Below are 19163 nucleotides of genomic sequence, written 5' to 3'. Positions count from 1 at the left end.
TAACATTACGGTAATTGTCCGTGTTGACCGGAAATGCGATGATTCTTCGGTGATCAAGTGTCTTTCCACGCATATTCATGTGTAATTTTAGTATCTTTGCAATAAATCTGATAATATACAAGTACAACATAATTGAGAAAATAATGTATTCAAATATGATTCAAACATCAAACGTCTGGTACATTGAAAACTTAATATTTCTATAATTTCTTGTTAAAACATTGTGTCTTAAATGTCTCCAGTTATATGAGTCATAAAACATTCGATCTTGTCTCCGCAACATTACATTACACGCAGATTCATTTGTTACATACGTACGGAAACAAATGACGTTTGACACCAATTTCCTAGAAATAATAAAAAAAAAACCAACCTCCTTGCGTGCAGTTCAGAATTAGTAAAAAGAGGTTAATATACCTCACATCAAATACAAATACGATGAAACTTATTGCAAATAAAAATTAAATATAAAAACCTTTGGGTAAAAAATAATTTCATTCCTAATTAAATAATTGAATATTTCATGGAATTACAATAACGCATTAATCTTCTAAATATGACATGCAGGAAAAATAAATGAAATCAATGAAATAACGATCATTCTGAAAAGATTACGTTTTTAAATTAAATTAAAATTATTTCCTTAATTTTAAATTTCAAGAATTTTATTCAGGTCACCATCTGAACATTAAAAAGTTGGAGAGCATTTGTTTCAGTTCGTTCCCTGTACCTCGTGGCTCGTGGCACGGGTACGAGGACGAATCAAAGACATTGTATGATCAACTCTGGGCAACAGGCTTTTTTCTCGGTCCTTCGACCAGGCGACAGGTTGCTCGGGCAACAATGTAACGTCGTCGACGGATAGAAATACTTCTGAAAAGATTCGAGTCGTTGGTCGAATTTAACTAACGAATTTCATATTCATTTGCATCGATCTAAAAAAATGCAGTTTAAATTATGGTAATAAAAACTTACACTACTTAAATTAAATTTTATGTTTCATATATTTTCTAATGAATCATTTTAGAAATACAACAGTTTCTGTATTTTGTGGTTAATAATTAATAATTACCCGTATTAATTATAACTCTGTAAATATTAATTTTCCAACCCATGTTTATTAGGACTTTTTTTCATCATTTAGCGAGTACTATCTAACTTAGAAGTTATAAACCCTTCTTTTATTACTCTGTATAAGAATTCCTTTAATTTTTGAGGTGACAATTATACATACAGTAATACAGGCATTGCTCACAGATTTTAATTAATTATTGATTGATTTTTCATATTTAATGCATAATAAAATTTTGTTTAATGAAAGAGATCTGAATAATATTACGTTCCAAATTGAGATGATTTTTAGGTTAAAAAATACGTAAAATAATTAAATGCAGTTACGGTATAATCTTAAAATAGCAGTACATAATTGAGCATCTACCCTACGGAATATTAAACATAGGGAACAAGCAACAAACAAAAGCAATATTAAATATCATTGTTATATTTTCCATGTAAAAATCCTTTTATTCGTGCAAAAATTCACATAATCTATAAAGCAGTGGGATCATAAAGAAACAAAAGAAAGCGCAGAGATGTAAACGAAGACAGAAATATGTATTCCCTCCAAGGGTCGAAGAAAAATGAATTTATCCAATCGGAACGGTCCGAAATAAGCGCCATCTGACCCCATACACTTGACCCATGGGATTGCCGTAGCCCGCTTCATCAGTCCCATTCAAACCGTGGCTGTGTAATTAACTGTCGATCATCGATTCCTCGATCTGAATCTCCTTCTCCCCCTGTTGGACTCGTTGAACAAAATCGATCGACTTTATTTTACCCTTTCTGTGAATTAACCAAAAATTATCACCTAATGGTCTGGAAATGTTGTAACAAACGGTAATGAAATTTATTCTGAAAAATTATGTCATTGAACATTAACGACGACGAGATCCAGAAAAATCGGAATACTGTTATGGTTTCGACTTTAAATATCCAGGAAACTGAGCCTACGAATGTAATACAGAACGAAAAGGACAACAGAAAACAACTCTGTAAGTACTATTGTGAAATATTGAATATTTTCGTGATAAAATTTCTTTTTTAAGATTTTATAACAAACTATTGTCCACTAAATTGTTGAAAGAACGGTCTGTGGTTTTATGATTGCTTGCTTCTTTTTTTATAATGAAATATGCTATTGTCGCCTGTTACTGTTATTTGTTCTCGATATAATTGTGTGAAAGTGTCTATGCTGTCCACATTGTCGGGAACTGAAAAAATTAATGAATGATTTTAGTCTATTATTTGTAGCCTTGGGGAATTTTACTATAATTATTAAGTGTTCAATTCTTAATGATAAAGAGTTAGAAAATGCGATGTAAAATATTCAGCATTCCAACGAAATATATAACAGGACTATTTAATAATAAATTTTACTTGAATTAACACGTTGGATGCCAGTTTTCACTTTTAGGACAGCATCATGATAAAATACATTTCCTTAGAATTTTGGTATTAACAATATAAGTATTCACGCCTTGACTTGAACACGCATTGCTTTCATTATTACTCTACTACTAATTATATTTATAAAATGTTAAATGTTCCTATGTAGAAATTCAATATTTCTTTTGTATAATTCAATGAAGCCTGTGACCACTATATATAGTACTTAACTTGTTAAGTTATATGTTACGCGATGTTAATTCCCCCTTTATCAAATTAAAGTGTGCACAAGCAATCGGAAACCGACACCACGAAAACTACTAACCATGAAGGATCAGATGGAAAGTTGTCTGAAGCTGCTGAAATTCATGGCCGATTCCCAGTTAACGTTAACGCAGATCAACGGCCAGAGGAAGCTGGGACCGCCGACGGAATGGACGGGTCCACCACCTAGTCCGAAATGCGAAATCTTTGTCGGCAGCATCCCACGAGATTATTACGAGCCTGAGATCGTCCGAATATTCGGTACCGTGGGTAAGATATACGAATTGCGCCTGATGATGGACTTTTCCGGCACGAACAGGGGATACTGCTTCATTATGTACACCACCGAAGAGGAGGCAGCACGAGCAGTGAAGGAACTAAATCAGTTTGAAATCTATCCCGGAAAAAGGATCGGTGTCGTAGCCAGTATCAATAATTGTCGTCTTTATATGAACCAGCTACCACAGAACATGGACACTGAAACGATTGTTAGGGTACGGATTTTTTAAATTGATCTTACACTGAAAGCTTGAAGGAAATTATTTCAGGATTTATAAAACATATTATGCACGAATGTGTAAAATACAGTGAAAGAGCTTCAATAAACTATTGAATATTTGGCGTGAGAAAATTCTTAACACGACCACTGCGGAGCATATTTCGGTTGACTTTTAGACTGATTGTATTATATCTAACTCTTTTTGTACGAATGTAATTTTTTCATTGTATAGTATTTTACAATTAGAAGTGTTCAAAATTTTTTTTATACTTCGCGATTGGTACAGTTTTAAAATCTTTGTGTAGTAAACTGAAACGTGCACAATGTGTGAAGGTACGTAAATAATTATATCATATATTTTCAGCGCATCTACGATATAACAGACGACGTCGACAATGTAGCCGTTTATCGAAACAGTGACGGTCACATTAATTATGTATTGGTTTCGTACAAGACTCATCGTGGCGCCGCTATGGGAAGAAGACGATTGGTACCTGAATCCACGACGCTGTTTCGTAACTGTGAAGTAAACGTGGAATGGGCGAATCCAAACATAACTCCCTCGAACGTGGTGGGTATACGAAAACATTTTTAATTTTCTGCAACAGAAATTCTTAGTTAGTATAGAACTTATAAAATCTAGTTGTAATATGAATTTGTCTATTCTATTAGTAGTATACTTACAGAATTTTTATCCGTAATTACTATATTTCGACCTACTTTGAATCTTAATTCTTCAGCGCATTTTGTGTATAAATTTCGGATTTCAATTACAGTCAAGTGAATTCACATTACAATATTGCAATTTCGACACTCAAGATTTGAATATAAGTCTATATTGAAAAAGTCTATTCTAAACGAAATTATTAATAAATAGAATGTGGATGTTTACAAAGTTTTAAGTTTTATAGACAGTTATTTAACAGTTTGAAAGTAAACAATGCAAAGTGCATAAGGTAGAAGGCCTTATTTCTACTGACGTCCCCATTTCTACTCGTTATTTTTATTATTGTTTTAAATATTTAGTAACCATAAAAATTGTGTATATTTAAATATTTTAAAATTCTTCGAGTACGTACTCGCGTGCACTGTGGACGCATAAAATCCGCAGCATATTGATAAGCATCGATCGTTAATGTACACAAACGCGAGACGATGATAGAACATTGACGAAGGGATGGTAATATTTGCAAGTAGGCATCAGTTGCAGTTTATGCTTTTCCTTTTGCGTGGAAAGAACAATGACATCAGTCACTTATGGTCCCACGTGAAAATAGAACGTGGGTACTTTCCCCAGTTGCCTTGTCTGCAATTGGTATCGCGATTTACGAGAATCGAGAGCCATGTGGGTGAACACTCAGACGCAGATCGTTTTATGCAATCGGTAGATCGTACTCTTATTCATTACGTCTTGATACGAATATATTTTTCCACAGAAATATATTTGCTTTCTTTATAAAAAAAAAAGAAAATATTAATTCTAGGCTTTTATTGAATAGTAGATTAATGTTAATAATTTTTATTGAATAATACAATACTATACTAGAATGTTCTGATAAAGTTTACAATTATCTTCACATAATGTCGGAATTATGTACTTCAAAATGAAACAAGAGTTACTTTTTTTGTAAATATTCGTTTGGTGGTATATGAATCGCGTCTGAATTATTGTTCCTCCTCTAGTTACAAATTTATATACAAAATATTCAATCTATTTCCTAAATTATTGAAGATTAGAGTTTGTAGTCTATACGAAATTGGATGTACTATACAGAACTGAATACAAATTTTATCACTAAAATTTGGAAATTCTTTAACTTGTGTAAACAATATTTCAGAAGTAATCACTGTACCTATTTATCTTAAGTATTTAAACCCAAGTACAAAATATAAAAAACAGGATTCGACAAATATTATTCTATAATTATGTGTATTATAATTTTTTAAAATACGTAACGAGTCATATGTTACATAAACATTCAGAAAAAATATACAAAAGCGCTCATATCAATTTTGCTTCTTTATATTGGTACAAAAACATTCTTTAAAGTCATACGTCCAACCTTCAGATAGATAAACACAATTCGATCAAACATTTGTTTTCTAAAAGTCAGAAAATCGTTCAGAATTATCAAATTTTTCTGTATCACGATACGAACGCAGTTTGAATGAAATAGTTCACAGTTCTGCCGACGAGCCGCGCTGCAATGGTCGGCATTCATTAAAGAGAATGCGCAGCGGCAGATGTGTCGAGTCGATCAGCTGACCGCGTGCTTCCTCGTGCTCTCGTATTATACGAAATCGTTTTCGAAAATCGTACGGTCCACTGAATCAATTTGAAATCTATAAAAACGAGTGTCTCGATGGCGGGAAACAGTGAATACAGTGATTACCGCAGTCCTTTGGCGACTAGATACGCGTCGAAGGAAATGCGATACAACTTCAGTGACCAACACAAGTTTAGCACGTGGCGGAAATTGTGGGTATACTTGGCCAAGGCAGAAATGGTTCGTACCTGTTTATTGTAAGACACTTAAAGGAAATTATCATAACCGGCTTGATCCACTAAGAGTTCCTGGTCTTTATTCAAATAATTGATTTTCAATACTGCTTTTTGTTAAAGACCGTATAGTTACTCCATTTTTTTTATAAATCGTTTTTGTCAATAATCTGTAGGTATAATTTCTGCCTATCACTGAATCAAAGAATTTCAGATGTTTTGTGTTAATTAATGTTAGTTCAAGGTTCAATTCATCAGAATATCAATTTGGAGCAGTTTGTCCTAACCGATAAGAGTATCTAAAATTGAAATGCGTTCATTTTTTTGTTGCTTAGAATTTATCTTTGCAAGTGTTTATTCCATGTTTTATCAATAATCAATCATTCATTTTAAATAGTTTTAGTGACGTTTCAATTGGAATAAAATTTTTACTTTTTATTTAGATAATATTTTAGTTTTATATGTGTATTTATTGTGTTTCATTATATTCGTATTTACACAAATAGGAATAAAGGGAGTCTATTCTTATCTGAGAATTACGACACGATCCTTAACATTGAATTGCCACACCATATTTGTTATTAGGAAAGTTTCGCGAACATGGTTTTTTAAGGGTTATCAGAAGTTCACTTGCGTTGCACAAATATGTTATTTCAGTAGATCGTGGTTCAAATAATTACTTTCAGACTATTTTCGTAAAAATGGAGTTTCGCAAATTCTTTAATGACGACTTCAAGCAAGCATGTGTGATTTCAGAACGAAATATTGATGTATCAAATGTAGATCGATTAGTAACGCTAAAAATTTTCAAAACCACCTCAACATTTAGCAGTGTGAATTTCATACATATAAAAAAAATAACGAAAACTTGTGCTGGGCATGGTTCATCGGTATAAATGAAAATTTAAACAATACATTTTAGTAATTTAATACATTAAATACAATTCTAATAAATTAAATAAAATTACCCACACAAAGCGATGCCAGTAATTTCAGTCAAACTTGCAGACACAGAACGTCCCTTCGTTAATCGAAAATTAATCGTCAAATACCATTAAACATTTGTGGAGTAAAAAATAGAAGAAGCTATAAAAATTCTATTTAATCCAGCAATTCAATAATCTTTCACGAATTATAGCTCGAGGAATCCGGGATCGTAGACGATCTTGGCAACATCGAAATCACGAAGACAATTCTCGGGGAAAGGAAACTCGGCAAATCATTAGGTCGTATGAAGCAGAACAAAACCGCGAATAAACGATCGAACGCGATGATCAACCGAAGAACCCATAAATCAAACCATAATCCACCCATAAATCCAACGCCGGAATGTCTCCCAAGAAGTTTCGAGCATTCGTCGAATCATTGCACACTCGAGAAATGTCAATTGAGAAGCCTCCTTCCTTGCAATTGCTCGGCAACAGGGATCAGAAACGAATGTAAAGCGAATCAAAATGTCGACAATGCTTGGGACATTAATGGTAACCTCAGGACCATTACGGACCATTCTTTCCTGCACGAGAAATCGAAGAAGAATCACGTATCGCACCAATCGGACCTGATTCTTCCATCGATTAGTACATATCTGAACAAAGGGAAACGTCCTAAAAGTCTGAAATTGAACGAGACTCAGCAATACTCTGACGAGTCTCTCGACCATCATCGAATTATTAGCAACAATTTACAAAGCCCGACTTGCAATCTGGAAAACAATTTAGCGTTATATTCCAACTATTTGTTTCAAAATCATGGAACTTGCGTGCCCCCAGAAATTAACACGGGAGCACAGAACTATTATTATTCAATGGATCGCGGATGGAATTCGGTGGACAATCTCGTGCCAAAAATTTCGGAACTTTTGAATATTAAAAATGAGAATGATAAAATACACGCGAATAATGTCGACAGAATGTCTAATAACATTTTCAACGGTCAAACCTTGGCCGACACTGGCCACCAGTTCGTGAATTTAATTCGGTTCGATAATAATCATCAGAATTTTCCCGTGAATAACTTCGCCCAGAATGGTCATGTCGCTTATGCTCCATTGTCCGATGAAATCCCGGGACAATGTAACATGCAGAACGTTCGAGGATCGATGTACCAACAGGAATCGGATCGTGAACGTTGGTTGCAACAATTTTTGCCGAATAACTTAAATTCGGTAGCAATGGGACAGAATTTTGGGTGGTCTTCTGCAGGATCAGTATTTAATCAGTCTTCTTCCGGTGAAACTGGCAAGTTTCCTGAGTTGTTTAATGGGGTCCCTAGTGGTTTTAAGCAATCTGGTGGATATGAAACGATGAACGGTGCGAAAAATGCACTTGGAGTCGGGTATCACGACAGTCAGATTAATCGGGGGTCCGTTTTGAATTCTACTTCGAACTTTGCTGACACCTTTCCTTATTATGCGTATCCTATAAAAGCTACGACGTATTCGAACGATGGTATTCGTACGGAAAATAGGCAACTGCTTGGGAAAGCTTTTCCGGGCGAGAGAAAGTGTTATATGAAACCAATTTTGAAGGCTTCCGATGACAATATCAAAGTAAATTACTGATTGTTCTATAATATTCTATGCAAAGAAGTGTTTGAGATACATTATATCTGCAGAAAGGTCTGATTTCTTACATGAAAATTAGGTGACACACAACCAAATAGTTTATTGGGTATACTAAAATTGTAATTTTTTATGCATGGATTGCATTAAAAAATTTGGAATTATTCTTTTTTAGTTGATGTTGCTCCTCCCTTTTGGGCTGCATTTTAGTAGTTTGTAAAGATTCTTCAAGCATGTTACGGAATCATGAAAATATGTAACACGTTTCCCGTCGTTCTCGATACCCCTAAACAATTAAATAGAAATGAAAGTTAGAAAATTTATTTGTATACTACCCTTTGGAAAACAAATTATTCGATCGAACGGTTTAAATTGATCGTTACGGAAGTTGTTTAATTTTATAAATTAATTTAGTAAATAATATTAAAGGAACAGATGAGTAAACGACGAACGAAGGAAATATTAACAAATTAATGAACATTCTCGTGTGTTTACCTGTCACGGAACAATATACATTGAAGTTACAAGAATCGGAAACCATTTTTTATTTTGTGCACAGAAGAAAGGTTAAGCACTTACATTTACTTGCGCTCATACCTTTAAATAAACTAATATATTAATTTTCATATTACTCTTTCGTTCTATTTCTTTGACTATCGATAGAAACATTTTTCGCGTCTATTTCACGAATAATTTTCACTGTAAATGTTTAGATTTCTTCGATTAAGTAATTTATCAATGACAGTAAAAATGTGAACTTGTAATATTAAGGATGAGAAGGGAATGCGTGACGCTTCATGTTTTTTTTTTGACACCTTGTATAATGCATTATCAAAGCAAAGAGAAATTTTCTTTTTGGAATCGCTTCGTTAGGTACCATTATGTAAAAGATTTGAAGGAAAAGAAATGGATTATTTGTCCCTCGCGATAAATTGAATCGAAGCGAAGTATTCAATAGAAATATCGGAATCTTAGTGGCAAGGTTTATCTTCGTAAACAAGTCGATAGAAGAAAGAAAAATTTCTGATCGAGAAATAAAACGTGAATACTTAGATGATCTTGTTTCACGATGATCGAAACTACGAATCGTTTGTGATATTGAATCACTGTACAAGATTTTGCTAATTAGTATTTGAAAGAAAGCAGTAATTAAGAATAAACATTTTTTACGATCAGTGTTGTATAAGTAAACGTATTTATCATTAATTTCTAAGCATTTATATTAAGCATGAAAGACAAAGAAAAGTATTTTTCTCAAAGTTTATACAAACTTAAAGTTCCTGACAAATGGGCGTAGTTTTATAATTAAGTGACACGACGATGGTTCCTTTTATATAAAGATTAGCTGCGTTTATTAATGGTAACTAAGTTTATTGAGTGATCGTTACTTTCTACTATTATAATTATATTATCGTATTATTTCATGTTATTATAATCATAGGGATCAGTTTGTGCATCAAATAATTGATCTTTGTATAACTTTATTTTCTAACTACGTGTAATATCGTTTAATATAGTTTCTTTTTTCTGGATCGTATGGATCGTTACAGCTTCTCTATCTTTATTTCCTTGTAACAGAATCAGAAACGGATGTGTAACATTTTTTAATACATCGCTTATTATTGTGTTTTTCTGTAATCAAATACTTTGTACTGTTGGTGGTAGACAAGAAATAACAATGGAGATACAACTCGGACAACACCGACGAATGATAAATTTTACTTTACAGTATTTTACACGAATATTCAGGCTTATCACTTTTTTAACATTGTTGAAAGGATTGTTTCACTTGTATAAAGTAATCTGTAACTTTTATTTCGAAAAACACGCGATGGCTTCGTACATTCGAACAAATATTCATTGTATTTTATATAAACAATGTACAATTTGTGTTAACTTTCTTCAAATAAATATAGCCTATTGTAATCACCCAAAATATTATTGTTAATTAAGCGTGTTTCAGTAAGTACAATAATTACAAAGCATTATGTTAAAGTACATGTTCATGCCTGAAATTAAAATACTTTTATAATAAAATACAATTATACTCTTTAAAATGTACATTATCGTTAATCTCAATTCAATATATACATGAAAAATCTCTACGAAATGTTGTTAAATGTAATTCTTAATTATTTGTACATATTGTATTCGAATTTCGATGATTCGATGTTTATCCTAATTTTTATTCCGTTCGCAATTCATTTTCATCACTTCATCGTCGTTTTTTCTCTTACTGAAGCTGCATGTTTTGTTAGAGACTCACTTCTTCTGGATTGAATGCGTACGCATTGGCATTTGAGTGCATTTGGGACAGCTGTCATTTCTGTTTCGAGTATACTGAGGACGAAAATTTGTATTAGAATAATATTCAAACTATTATTAAAAGAAGAAGTATCTAAAAAATCGTCTTTACAGGCCCTTCACTCCGACTACTCTTCTGTCGTAAACTATTTCCACAGCGCGTGCACCTCAGACGTTTCAGATCGTTTGCTTCCTGTCTATATAAAACCTGAAACAAAAAAAACGAGAAAAATAATAATGTTTACTGTACCACTATTTTATTAATAGTCAGTGAACGTTTGCACAAATTGTCATTTTCATAAATGATTTCACAACGAAATTTTAACAGAGACGATCGGTTTCTGTTACAACTTCTATTATATTGTGTTTTACGTATTTGCATAAAGTTCGTTGTCTGTTCATTAAAAATAGTAATTATTTATCATACTTTCATAGTAGCAGTTGTTGTGGAACAGTTGTCACAGAACAGCCTGCCTCGTTTGTCCCTGTAAACACTGTAGTACAGAAAAGAGGTCGTCGTTGGGAAATACTGTTGAAACATTAAAATAAATTATAAAATATGGATTGTTGGATCATGAATTACAAGTATACATGCAATAATCATTACCTGTAGTCTCTTGCAAGAGGGACAAACTGGCATTTCTCCCACTATACCCCGTTTGTCTGCTATGAATTTCTGTAACGTATGCCATTAAATTTGATTAGTTGTATTCCGTTTATTTTTCGTTAGAATAATTCAATAAGTATGTTTTAAATTAAATTTATCTAATGGAATGGAATTGCAATGCAAATAACAAGTTACACATAGTCTACAGTGATATGCAAACAGTATTATATGACTTCGTTCCTTTCGTTGTTCAAAGCTAAGCAATTTTAAAGTCTGTTTATAATTACCTCAACGTCTGGTTTAATACCCTCTGATACAACTTCGTCACTGTGATCTTCAGAGAACCAGGTTTGAACGTCCGTATCAGCAGTGCTAAATATTTATTTTTTAATAGTTTTTCCATTTATCAAAGGTTTAGTGTTATGGAATTAATTCGAATTCATTAATTAATTAGAAATCGTAGTATGTTTTTCTCTTACACAATTTCAGCAGGTTCAACTTTGTTCCTCTTCTTTAGAAAACTCATCTTTTTGGTCTTGTTGAATGAAAGATCTATGTCAATTCTAACACAACAATATATTAGCTTATAACACATATAATTAGACAACAGATGTTTATGAACATTCCGTCTTCGATGTATTATTTTACAAAACCCAGAATGAAAGAGAATTATTTCAACAATTAAATCAATACTGATATAACTTATTTTATATTTACTGAAGGTTCACTTTCATTCTGTTTAACACGTTTCTATATCGTGAAAATGTATACAATTCGCAGTCTCGTTACTACATCTCGACAATGTTTCTATTACAAATGCATAAAAACCGTAATCTGTAAAATAATATTATGGAAAAATAGTTTCACATGACACCAGTGTCAACAAATTATTTAATTGATGTTGATCATGGTTCCAAATGTCGTGACCACAAGATTGGAAATAAATGTACTCATGTTTAGTCACAGCGTTTATGCATTCCTGTGTTTATGAGATTACATAACGAAAGAGACAGGTTCGAGCCCAACAACTGATAGTCTAGTCTAATAGATTCACAAAGCAATTTCCGGTTGACTATCAGCTACGTATTGGGGCCAATTGAGATAGAGGTGCATAGGCATGGGCTGGGTTGTTGCACTCTAGAAGATTTACTACAAATTCAGCTTACAGTATTCCTCAATTAATTTGAGGTCCATCGAAATACAGTGAAAATGAGTTCCACCTTATTCAAGTTTTGAATCGACTATTTCTGATCTACGAATTTGACAGGAGCATTTTCGGTCACGTTATATTTAAGACATATTAAATATGAGACAAAGTTTTTTATAATTATATTAGTTATCACCACATATCACGAGACTACGGATACTTATATCCAGATAGCACATGACGCCTTAAAGACGCCCATTTTACGGCTATATTAAGTCCGAGGCGTCTTTAAGCCGTTATTAAGCCGCCATTAAGCCATCTTAAGTCGTCTGTGTGTTATTTGGGTAGAAATTCACATTTTTCTAAACTATATTACAGACACCAGAATAAAAGTAAAATTTGTTCTGGCAGTAATCATAGTCATCGTTCAATAACTTGATCACTTAACAGTCAAAGTCGTTAATTATTATTCAGAGTAAATTTCGTTTAATTCTACCATAGAATGAAACATGTATCTCTTACGCTTGCGTTTCTGCGTCTGGTTTAGTCGTCGATGTCGTTCGCATTGATTGTCTCTCTCTCCCAGTACTTAGTCGGCTCAATGACAAAACCTCCGCCTTCGATTTAACACTCTCATTTATGCTACCAGTAGAAGCGTCGCTCGAAGTACTATCACTGTCGGCCCTTTTCTTCGCCTTCTTATGTGCCTCTTTGGGAGTAGGAAGGCATTCCTTTTTCAATTCACAAATTGTGATCCCTCCTTCCTTCACAGGTCTGTCGATCTGTTTTTTAACCCCTTCCGTAACCTCTTCTCTAGCTTCCACTGTATTTTCCTTTTTGGCTTTTTCTTTAGCTTTCTCGTTATCTTTCTCTTTATGTTCCTCTTTAGCTTCCTCTCTAGCTTCCTGTTTACCTTCGTCGTTAGCTTTCTTTTTAACTTCGTCTTTATCTTCTTCTTTAATCTCCTCTTTGGTATCTTCGATCTCTTCCGCAGCCGCTTCCTTAACATTCTCATGGATATCTACTCCAATTTCTGATTCCTCCATCAAGATACTCGTCTCCACACTTGCCTCCACGCCAAAGATCTTTCCTTCTTCCACTTTAGAGGCTTCAGTGGCTACTTTATCCGCGTCGTCGCTACCTTTCCCTCCCTCGATCTCCTGCAACAGAGTTATCATTTGCGCCACTTTCTGTGGCGGTGGCACCAGCGCAGGATCCGCCGCGGGGACGACCATTTCAGATTGTTCTTCGTACACGTCTTGAGATACGTCTGGAGCAGGTTCCGATGGTTTTTGATCCTCCGATGGCCTCTTCGATCCGGCCTTTGACGACGAAGACTTCAACGACGATTTTCTCGCAGAAGGTTTGCTCGCCTCTTTTTCGGAGCTAACCGATGTCTTTGCTTTTCCTTTGTGTTGTTCCAGCGATTCCGACTCCATCGATGACGATTCTCTCACTTTTTCCTTTGGTACTGTCTGTACACTTGCTCTTTGTTTCTTCTGTTCTGACGTCTCGGATATTTTTCTGCCAACGCTAGATTGGATAGAATACAAAAACGATGAAGAAAAATGGTACTTTATGATCAATAGAATGAAGTCAGAACTGGTCTGTCTGTTAGAACTGAATTTTTATCTAAACCAAATGGATTTACCCTAATAACCAGTTGTATGCAAGTTTCGAGCATATTGCCAACAGATAATGACAAAACTTGTCTAAAAAACCATAGTCATCTGTTTCCGCATTCAACTTAGGTTTTGTAGGCAAAGTCAGTTGACAAAATGGTAAAGCAAATTGGCAGCAAATTAGCAGCAACTATTGGAACACAACCCAGGCTAATTAATCTAGGTCAATTTATAACCTAGGCTATATCGTAAGACTTGCTGCTAATCTGCTTCCAATCTCCGTGCAAGCTGTTAATAGCAGACCTTGCATCAAACTTGTAGCCATGTTGAGTACGTAACATTATAACAGGCATTGGACAAAATTTCGCTTTGCAGGTTTGGCTAACTGAGAAGTTTGAATGTTATTTTCACAGAGTATTGAGATGAGAAAAATCTGCACAGTATGTACCACGAAGATTCAATGTGAACTATATGAAAATTTAATGGTTCTTCAATTGTCTTGTTCACAGTTTATGCTAATAATGCCGTTTTAACTGAAGCAGTCGAGTGATCAAGACTTTGGAATGTAATATTTTAAATACTATTCGATCTTGTATGTCAGTGAATGGTTTGAATTTTCGAACGATAGAAATTCGTGTATATTTTAATAAAAAGAAAACATCCTACACGCACCTCATTTCGTCGTCGGTGGTTTGAGACGATATGTCAGTCTTCTTACTCGGTGTCACGCAGTACGACGCGAGAGTGAGTTTAGTAATGGTCCCTGACACTCCTGACATTTTCGATTCCCTTTGTTCATCTGGAAAATGGTGACAATATCGTGTCTTTGAAGGGAATCGCAGTGAAAACAGAATATTTCTCGAAATAATTCTTTGTCTTCTTCGTGTTTGTTAGTTACGCAAAGTGAAAAATGGTAAAACAATTTAGGAATCTGTTACGGTATTTTGGATCGTGGACGAAATAATCATTTTACATCTTTTCAGTCGTATATTTTGTCACATTCGATTAAATGTCTTATAATGATGAAGGTTTACTGTGATCGAAGTGTGGTTAAGTATATTACACCGGTCTTTTCTGGGCGAGATGTAAACTAGTGATCGAAATAAAATTAGGTCTTTTTCGTGTCAACGCCTGTACTCGAAACCTGACTGGCGCGAACTTTCTCACTCGTCAACATTCCGTAGGATTTCTGGTCCTGCTGTACCCATTGTACGTCATTGGTCGTTGGTTGTTCTTGGTCCTGTCGTTGCGTCTGCTGATGCTGACTTTGCTGTGGTACTTGAACTATACCTGCTACGCACCTGCAACTGTTTTTAACATAATATGAATAAAATTTATTCAAGATATGAAGCAAATTGGCATATTGGCAATTCTTAAGCATCGAATAAAGGATTAACCTTATAATGTGGAATATAATTATTTTCAAACTATGTAGTAATTAGATTGCAAATTTTGCGATAATTCATGAGGAAAATAGATTTTAGAGATTGCTAAATTTTAATAAAGTTCTTCGGTTTACTGTATCCTTCGTTCCATAATAATCGTTCACTGTCATAGTCAGCGGCCCATTAAATGAAAACAACAGAATTATAAACGTTTCCTCAGTTATTCAATGATTGTGCATGAAAAATTTATCCTTGAGAAGTACACGAATGTAAGACTAGTGTAAGTATTATTATGTGTGGAAAACTTCAAAAACAAGATCGTGAGCGATAATTGATAAGATGGAACAGATGATAATAGCCAATTCATAGGATGTATATACACGCTCATAAAACCGAAAGAGTTAAGGGACAAAGCATATTAGTGTTGAATAAAATGTAATCGTTGCGAAATTACTGCGTTCATGAAATATCATTTACTGATAGTTAAGGAATAACACTAACCCCGGACAACATGGCGCTCCTCGGAAAAGCTGCAGGAGCGCTGGGCAGGGTACACACGGTGCTGGGTGCTGGCCTGCTAGTGGCACCTCCATAGCCGGAGAGAATACTTGCATTTGTCGATTGCATAGTTCGCATTTGCTGACCGTCTGCACCGGGGTCTCCACCACATTTTGTTGTGTCTAAAAGTTTTTCAACGTTTACCAAGTTTATCCAACTCGACGCAGCACAAAATAGCGGTCCTCAAAGTTTGAACAGACGAGTTGTTTTTTTACCTTTAACACTGAACTACCAGGACATGGGCATAGCCAGGGGGGTGGGATTAATCTTCAGATAAATTCCATTATATTGTTTTCCCCTCTAGGGGAGGGCAGAGGCCAGTTCTTTCCTTCTAGGGGAGGTGGCCTACCCCCTGGCTACGCCCATGAGCGTTAAATGTATGTATACTGAATTAAATTATGTATGATAAAGTGATATACAAAATATATAAAACAATCTAGCATAATATAGTGTAATACAAAATGTACAGTAAATTAAATATCAACATACACCCCAGCAAAAGCACTGTTATAATTTCAGTGATCACTGAATAAGAAATCTGCAATCTATCATTGTGACAGATTTCGTAGTTCTAGTGTTAATAAATTTATTCCATTGTCACGGATATTGCGATAGAAACATCATTTCAAGTTTATAATTCAGTTTATATTATTATACTATTTATTACTTATTCAGTTTTATAATTCAAACGAAAATTCCCATGGGAGTTGCACATTTTTCTAGAATAATTAACCGATGCCACTCACTTGGCACTGCATACTGCACATCATGGGCTGTTCTGTTTGACACTTGGCAATGTCCAGGGCGGACTTTGATCGCGCACTAGTCGGACGATCGACGTATTGTCGACGACGCGCACATCCCATTTTTCGGTAGCAGTGCTCGGGAATGCCATCCTCGTCGCCGGATGGTACTCTGATGCTGCTGACGCTGGTCATCAAATCGTATTTGACCGTCTAGATTGCAGAGAGACACCTTAAAAGAGACGTTCATACTCCAGGAACATAGATTACTTCGAACTAGAGTGCTGGATGTATAGTAATCGAGGTTCTCCTTTGCCATTATTTGATTAATTATTCGATATATGACATAAATATTTGGAGATTATACTTAATTTCAGCCCTTCTAAGCGTTCCTAAGTTTGATTAGTGTTAAGAGGTGTGTAAAATTTACTTACAGTAAATCCTCGATGAGTTTTCGAAAGGCTCCTCGGCACTGACAAGGAGGGGTTCCCAGGTGTAATGCTGACTTTTTAATAAGGTTTGGCACAATCATAGAGCTTGTAATTTTGAAGCCAATGATATTCGTTTCAGCCGAATATGGCCATTAATTTATGAAATATTCAATGTTCAATGTCTAGGAGCCTTCGAATACTCATCGAGAATTTGTGTACTTACATGTGTTGCTAAAGTGTCACTACTGTGTCTATTTCGCTACTTTTTAATTATTACTATTTTTGTAAGAAACATATGAAAATATTTATAACTCACATCGTTTCACAGGATTTCATTGTAGCTTGCTATCTTTTTGCCAAACGAAATAATGAATATGAAACTAATAACTATAAAACCACTATAGACTCAGGTTATAAGTTTTTAAAATTTTTAAGCTTTCTACACATTTCACAGTGGAGGTAAATAAAAAAAGTACTACATACAGCGAATCACAGGAATATTCGTACCCTCGCAATTCTTGAATTCGAATGACTAATAATTCTTTGACAATACATATTCAGAAATGTTTATCAATAGTAATGTAAATAAAAACTCGTAGTGATATAGTATATAAATTCATAGCAATATAAATGAAGCTCACAAAAGTATTCGTATTCGTACTATGTAGTTGTATCCTTGTGGAATCAAAATATTTGTAAATTCTTTGAATTTTACGAATTAGAATACTTTTATGAGATTACATTTTCGATGATTCGCTTAAGTTTCCACTTACGTATATTACTATTTTCAATTAATGATACATCGTTCGAAAGTTTAGTTATTGTACAATATATCCTTACACAATGTATATTGTTAAAGTATATTGATCATTCGAATTCAAGAATTGCGAGGGTGCGAATACTTTCGTGGCTCACTGTATATACTCCGATTGTAAGTGTAAACATTTCTGAGTTTTGTGCGTATCTCTCGATTCATTCACATACGAAAATAACTCAATTTCCTAGACGGAAGTGAAAAAAGTAAAATGAATACTATAAAGTTAGTTTCACTTTCAAATTCTATGCGATATCTTTTCTGTACAAAGTAATCGTTACTTGAACTCACATTGCAAAGAGGATGACAATAGTTCTCATCCTTGAAATAGTTATCGGTATGATGACCGTTGCAAGTGCACCGATTGCAAACGTTGCAAGATCGTCTCCACAACCTGCATAAAATTCACGTACACGAATTTTGCAAGTGACACACGATTACGTATTTGATACTTACACGAGTATTATCATGACATCGATTAAAAACAGTATACACGCCAGTAGGCAGAAGCACAGCATCGTAATTATGTACCAAAGTTTGGTGGCGATAAAAATTGGTATTAAAAAAATTCCAGCAACTCCAAAAAGTATGGCGCCCAGAAAGGAAAGATAAAATATCTGTCGAGAAGGTGATATTTAAAATATTTCATGTGATCATATATATGGTTTACATAGACTGCTATCGATCGGTGATTAACACGCTTGCTACCACCATATTATTTCGAAAACGTTCGTCATAAATCACTCCATAGGTCTGCATCATTCTCTTCGGTAAAATTTTCTTACCTTTTCGGTTATGTATCAAAAAGACATAAAACAGAGATAATGAATAACACGTACCATATCTGAACATTGCAAAACACATTCTGTTTTTATTAAACAAAGTATACTTAGAAATTAGACTTTGAAATTGGAGCCTCACACATATGTAACGCCTGGTAGGAAACGTGTTAAGAATCTTACGAACTACAATTAATAAATTTACACTCGTAAACTTATGTTTATGCAAATGATTACCGGTACTTCATACAATTCTCCATTGCTGAATTGGCTGATCAGTTCTATTGCCAGGACGAAAACATAGACACCGGAAAGGACGATCAGCAAAAGACACGTGATCGATGACACTTTCGTACTACTCGTCGCGATCGTGTAAATCACGAGCACGAAGATTAATAGTACCACTAGCTGATTGATAAAACGTAAGTGATCGGTTGTGTTGAAAAGATTTTCACAAACTTCGTATTCACAACCTTCATACTTACAAACTGGAATATTCTAA

General features: G+C 34.4%; 2 protein-coding genes across 2 annotated transcripts in view; both read left to right on the top strand.

Annotated features, from left to right (window-relative positions):
• Positions 1 to 2774: 2774 nt before the first annotated feature.
• Positions 2775 to 3806, top strand: LOC107193902 (probable RNA-binding protein 46). The gene is made up of 2 exons (XM_015583438.1): positions 2775 to 3206; positions 3576 to 3806. The coding sequence occupies exons 1-2, from the start codon at positions 2775 to 2777 to the stop codon at positions 3804 to 3806; spliced, it is 663 nt and encodes a 220-aa protein (XP_015438924.1).
• A 1663-nt stretch (positions 3807 to 5469) lies between these two features.
• Positions 5470 to 19163, top strand: part of LOC107194182 (adenylosuccinate lyase) — a 39859-nt gene continuing 26165 nt past the window's right edge. The window contains exon 1 of the mRNA XM_015583760.1: positions 5470 to 5718. Coding sequence (XP_015439246.1) covers positions 5575 to 5718 — 144 coding nt within the window. The 5' untranslated portion in view covers positions 5470 to 5574. The remainder of the gene's footprint in view (positions 5719 to 19163) is intronic.

This window comes from Dufourea novaeangliae, unplaced genomic scaffold (genome assembly GCF_001272555.1).
Source record: "Dufourea novaeangliae isolate 0120121106 unplaced genomic scaffold, ASM127255v1 scaffold21, whole genome shotgun sequence".
Classification (NCBI taxonomy): Eukaryota; Metazoa; Arthropoda; class Insecta; order Hymenoptera; family Halictidae; genus Dufourea; species Dufourea novaeangliae.
Note: the sequence above shows the minus strand (reverse complement) of the source record. Positions and strands in the feature narration are given on the sequence as shown.

Bases quoted from the DNA above. Each gene is read 5' to 3' on its own strand.
- LOC107193902 (XM_015583438.1), top strand. From the start codon at position 2,775: ATGAAGGATCAGATGGAAAGTTGTCTGAAGCTGCTGAAATTCATGGCC. The intron at 3,207-3,575 runs GTACGGATTTTT...ATATATTTTCAG, and splicing joins ACACTGAAACGATTGTTAGG to CGCATCTACGATATAACAGA.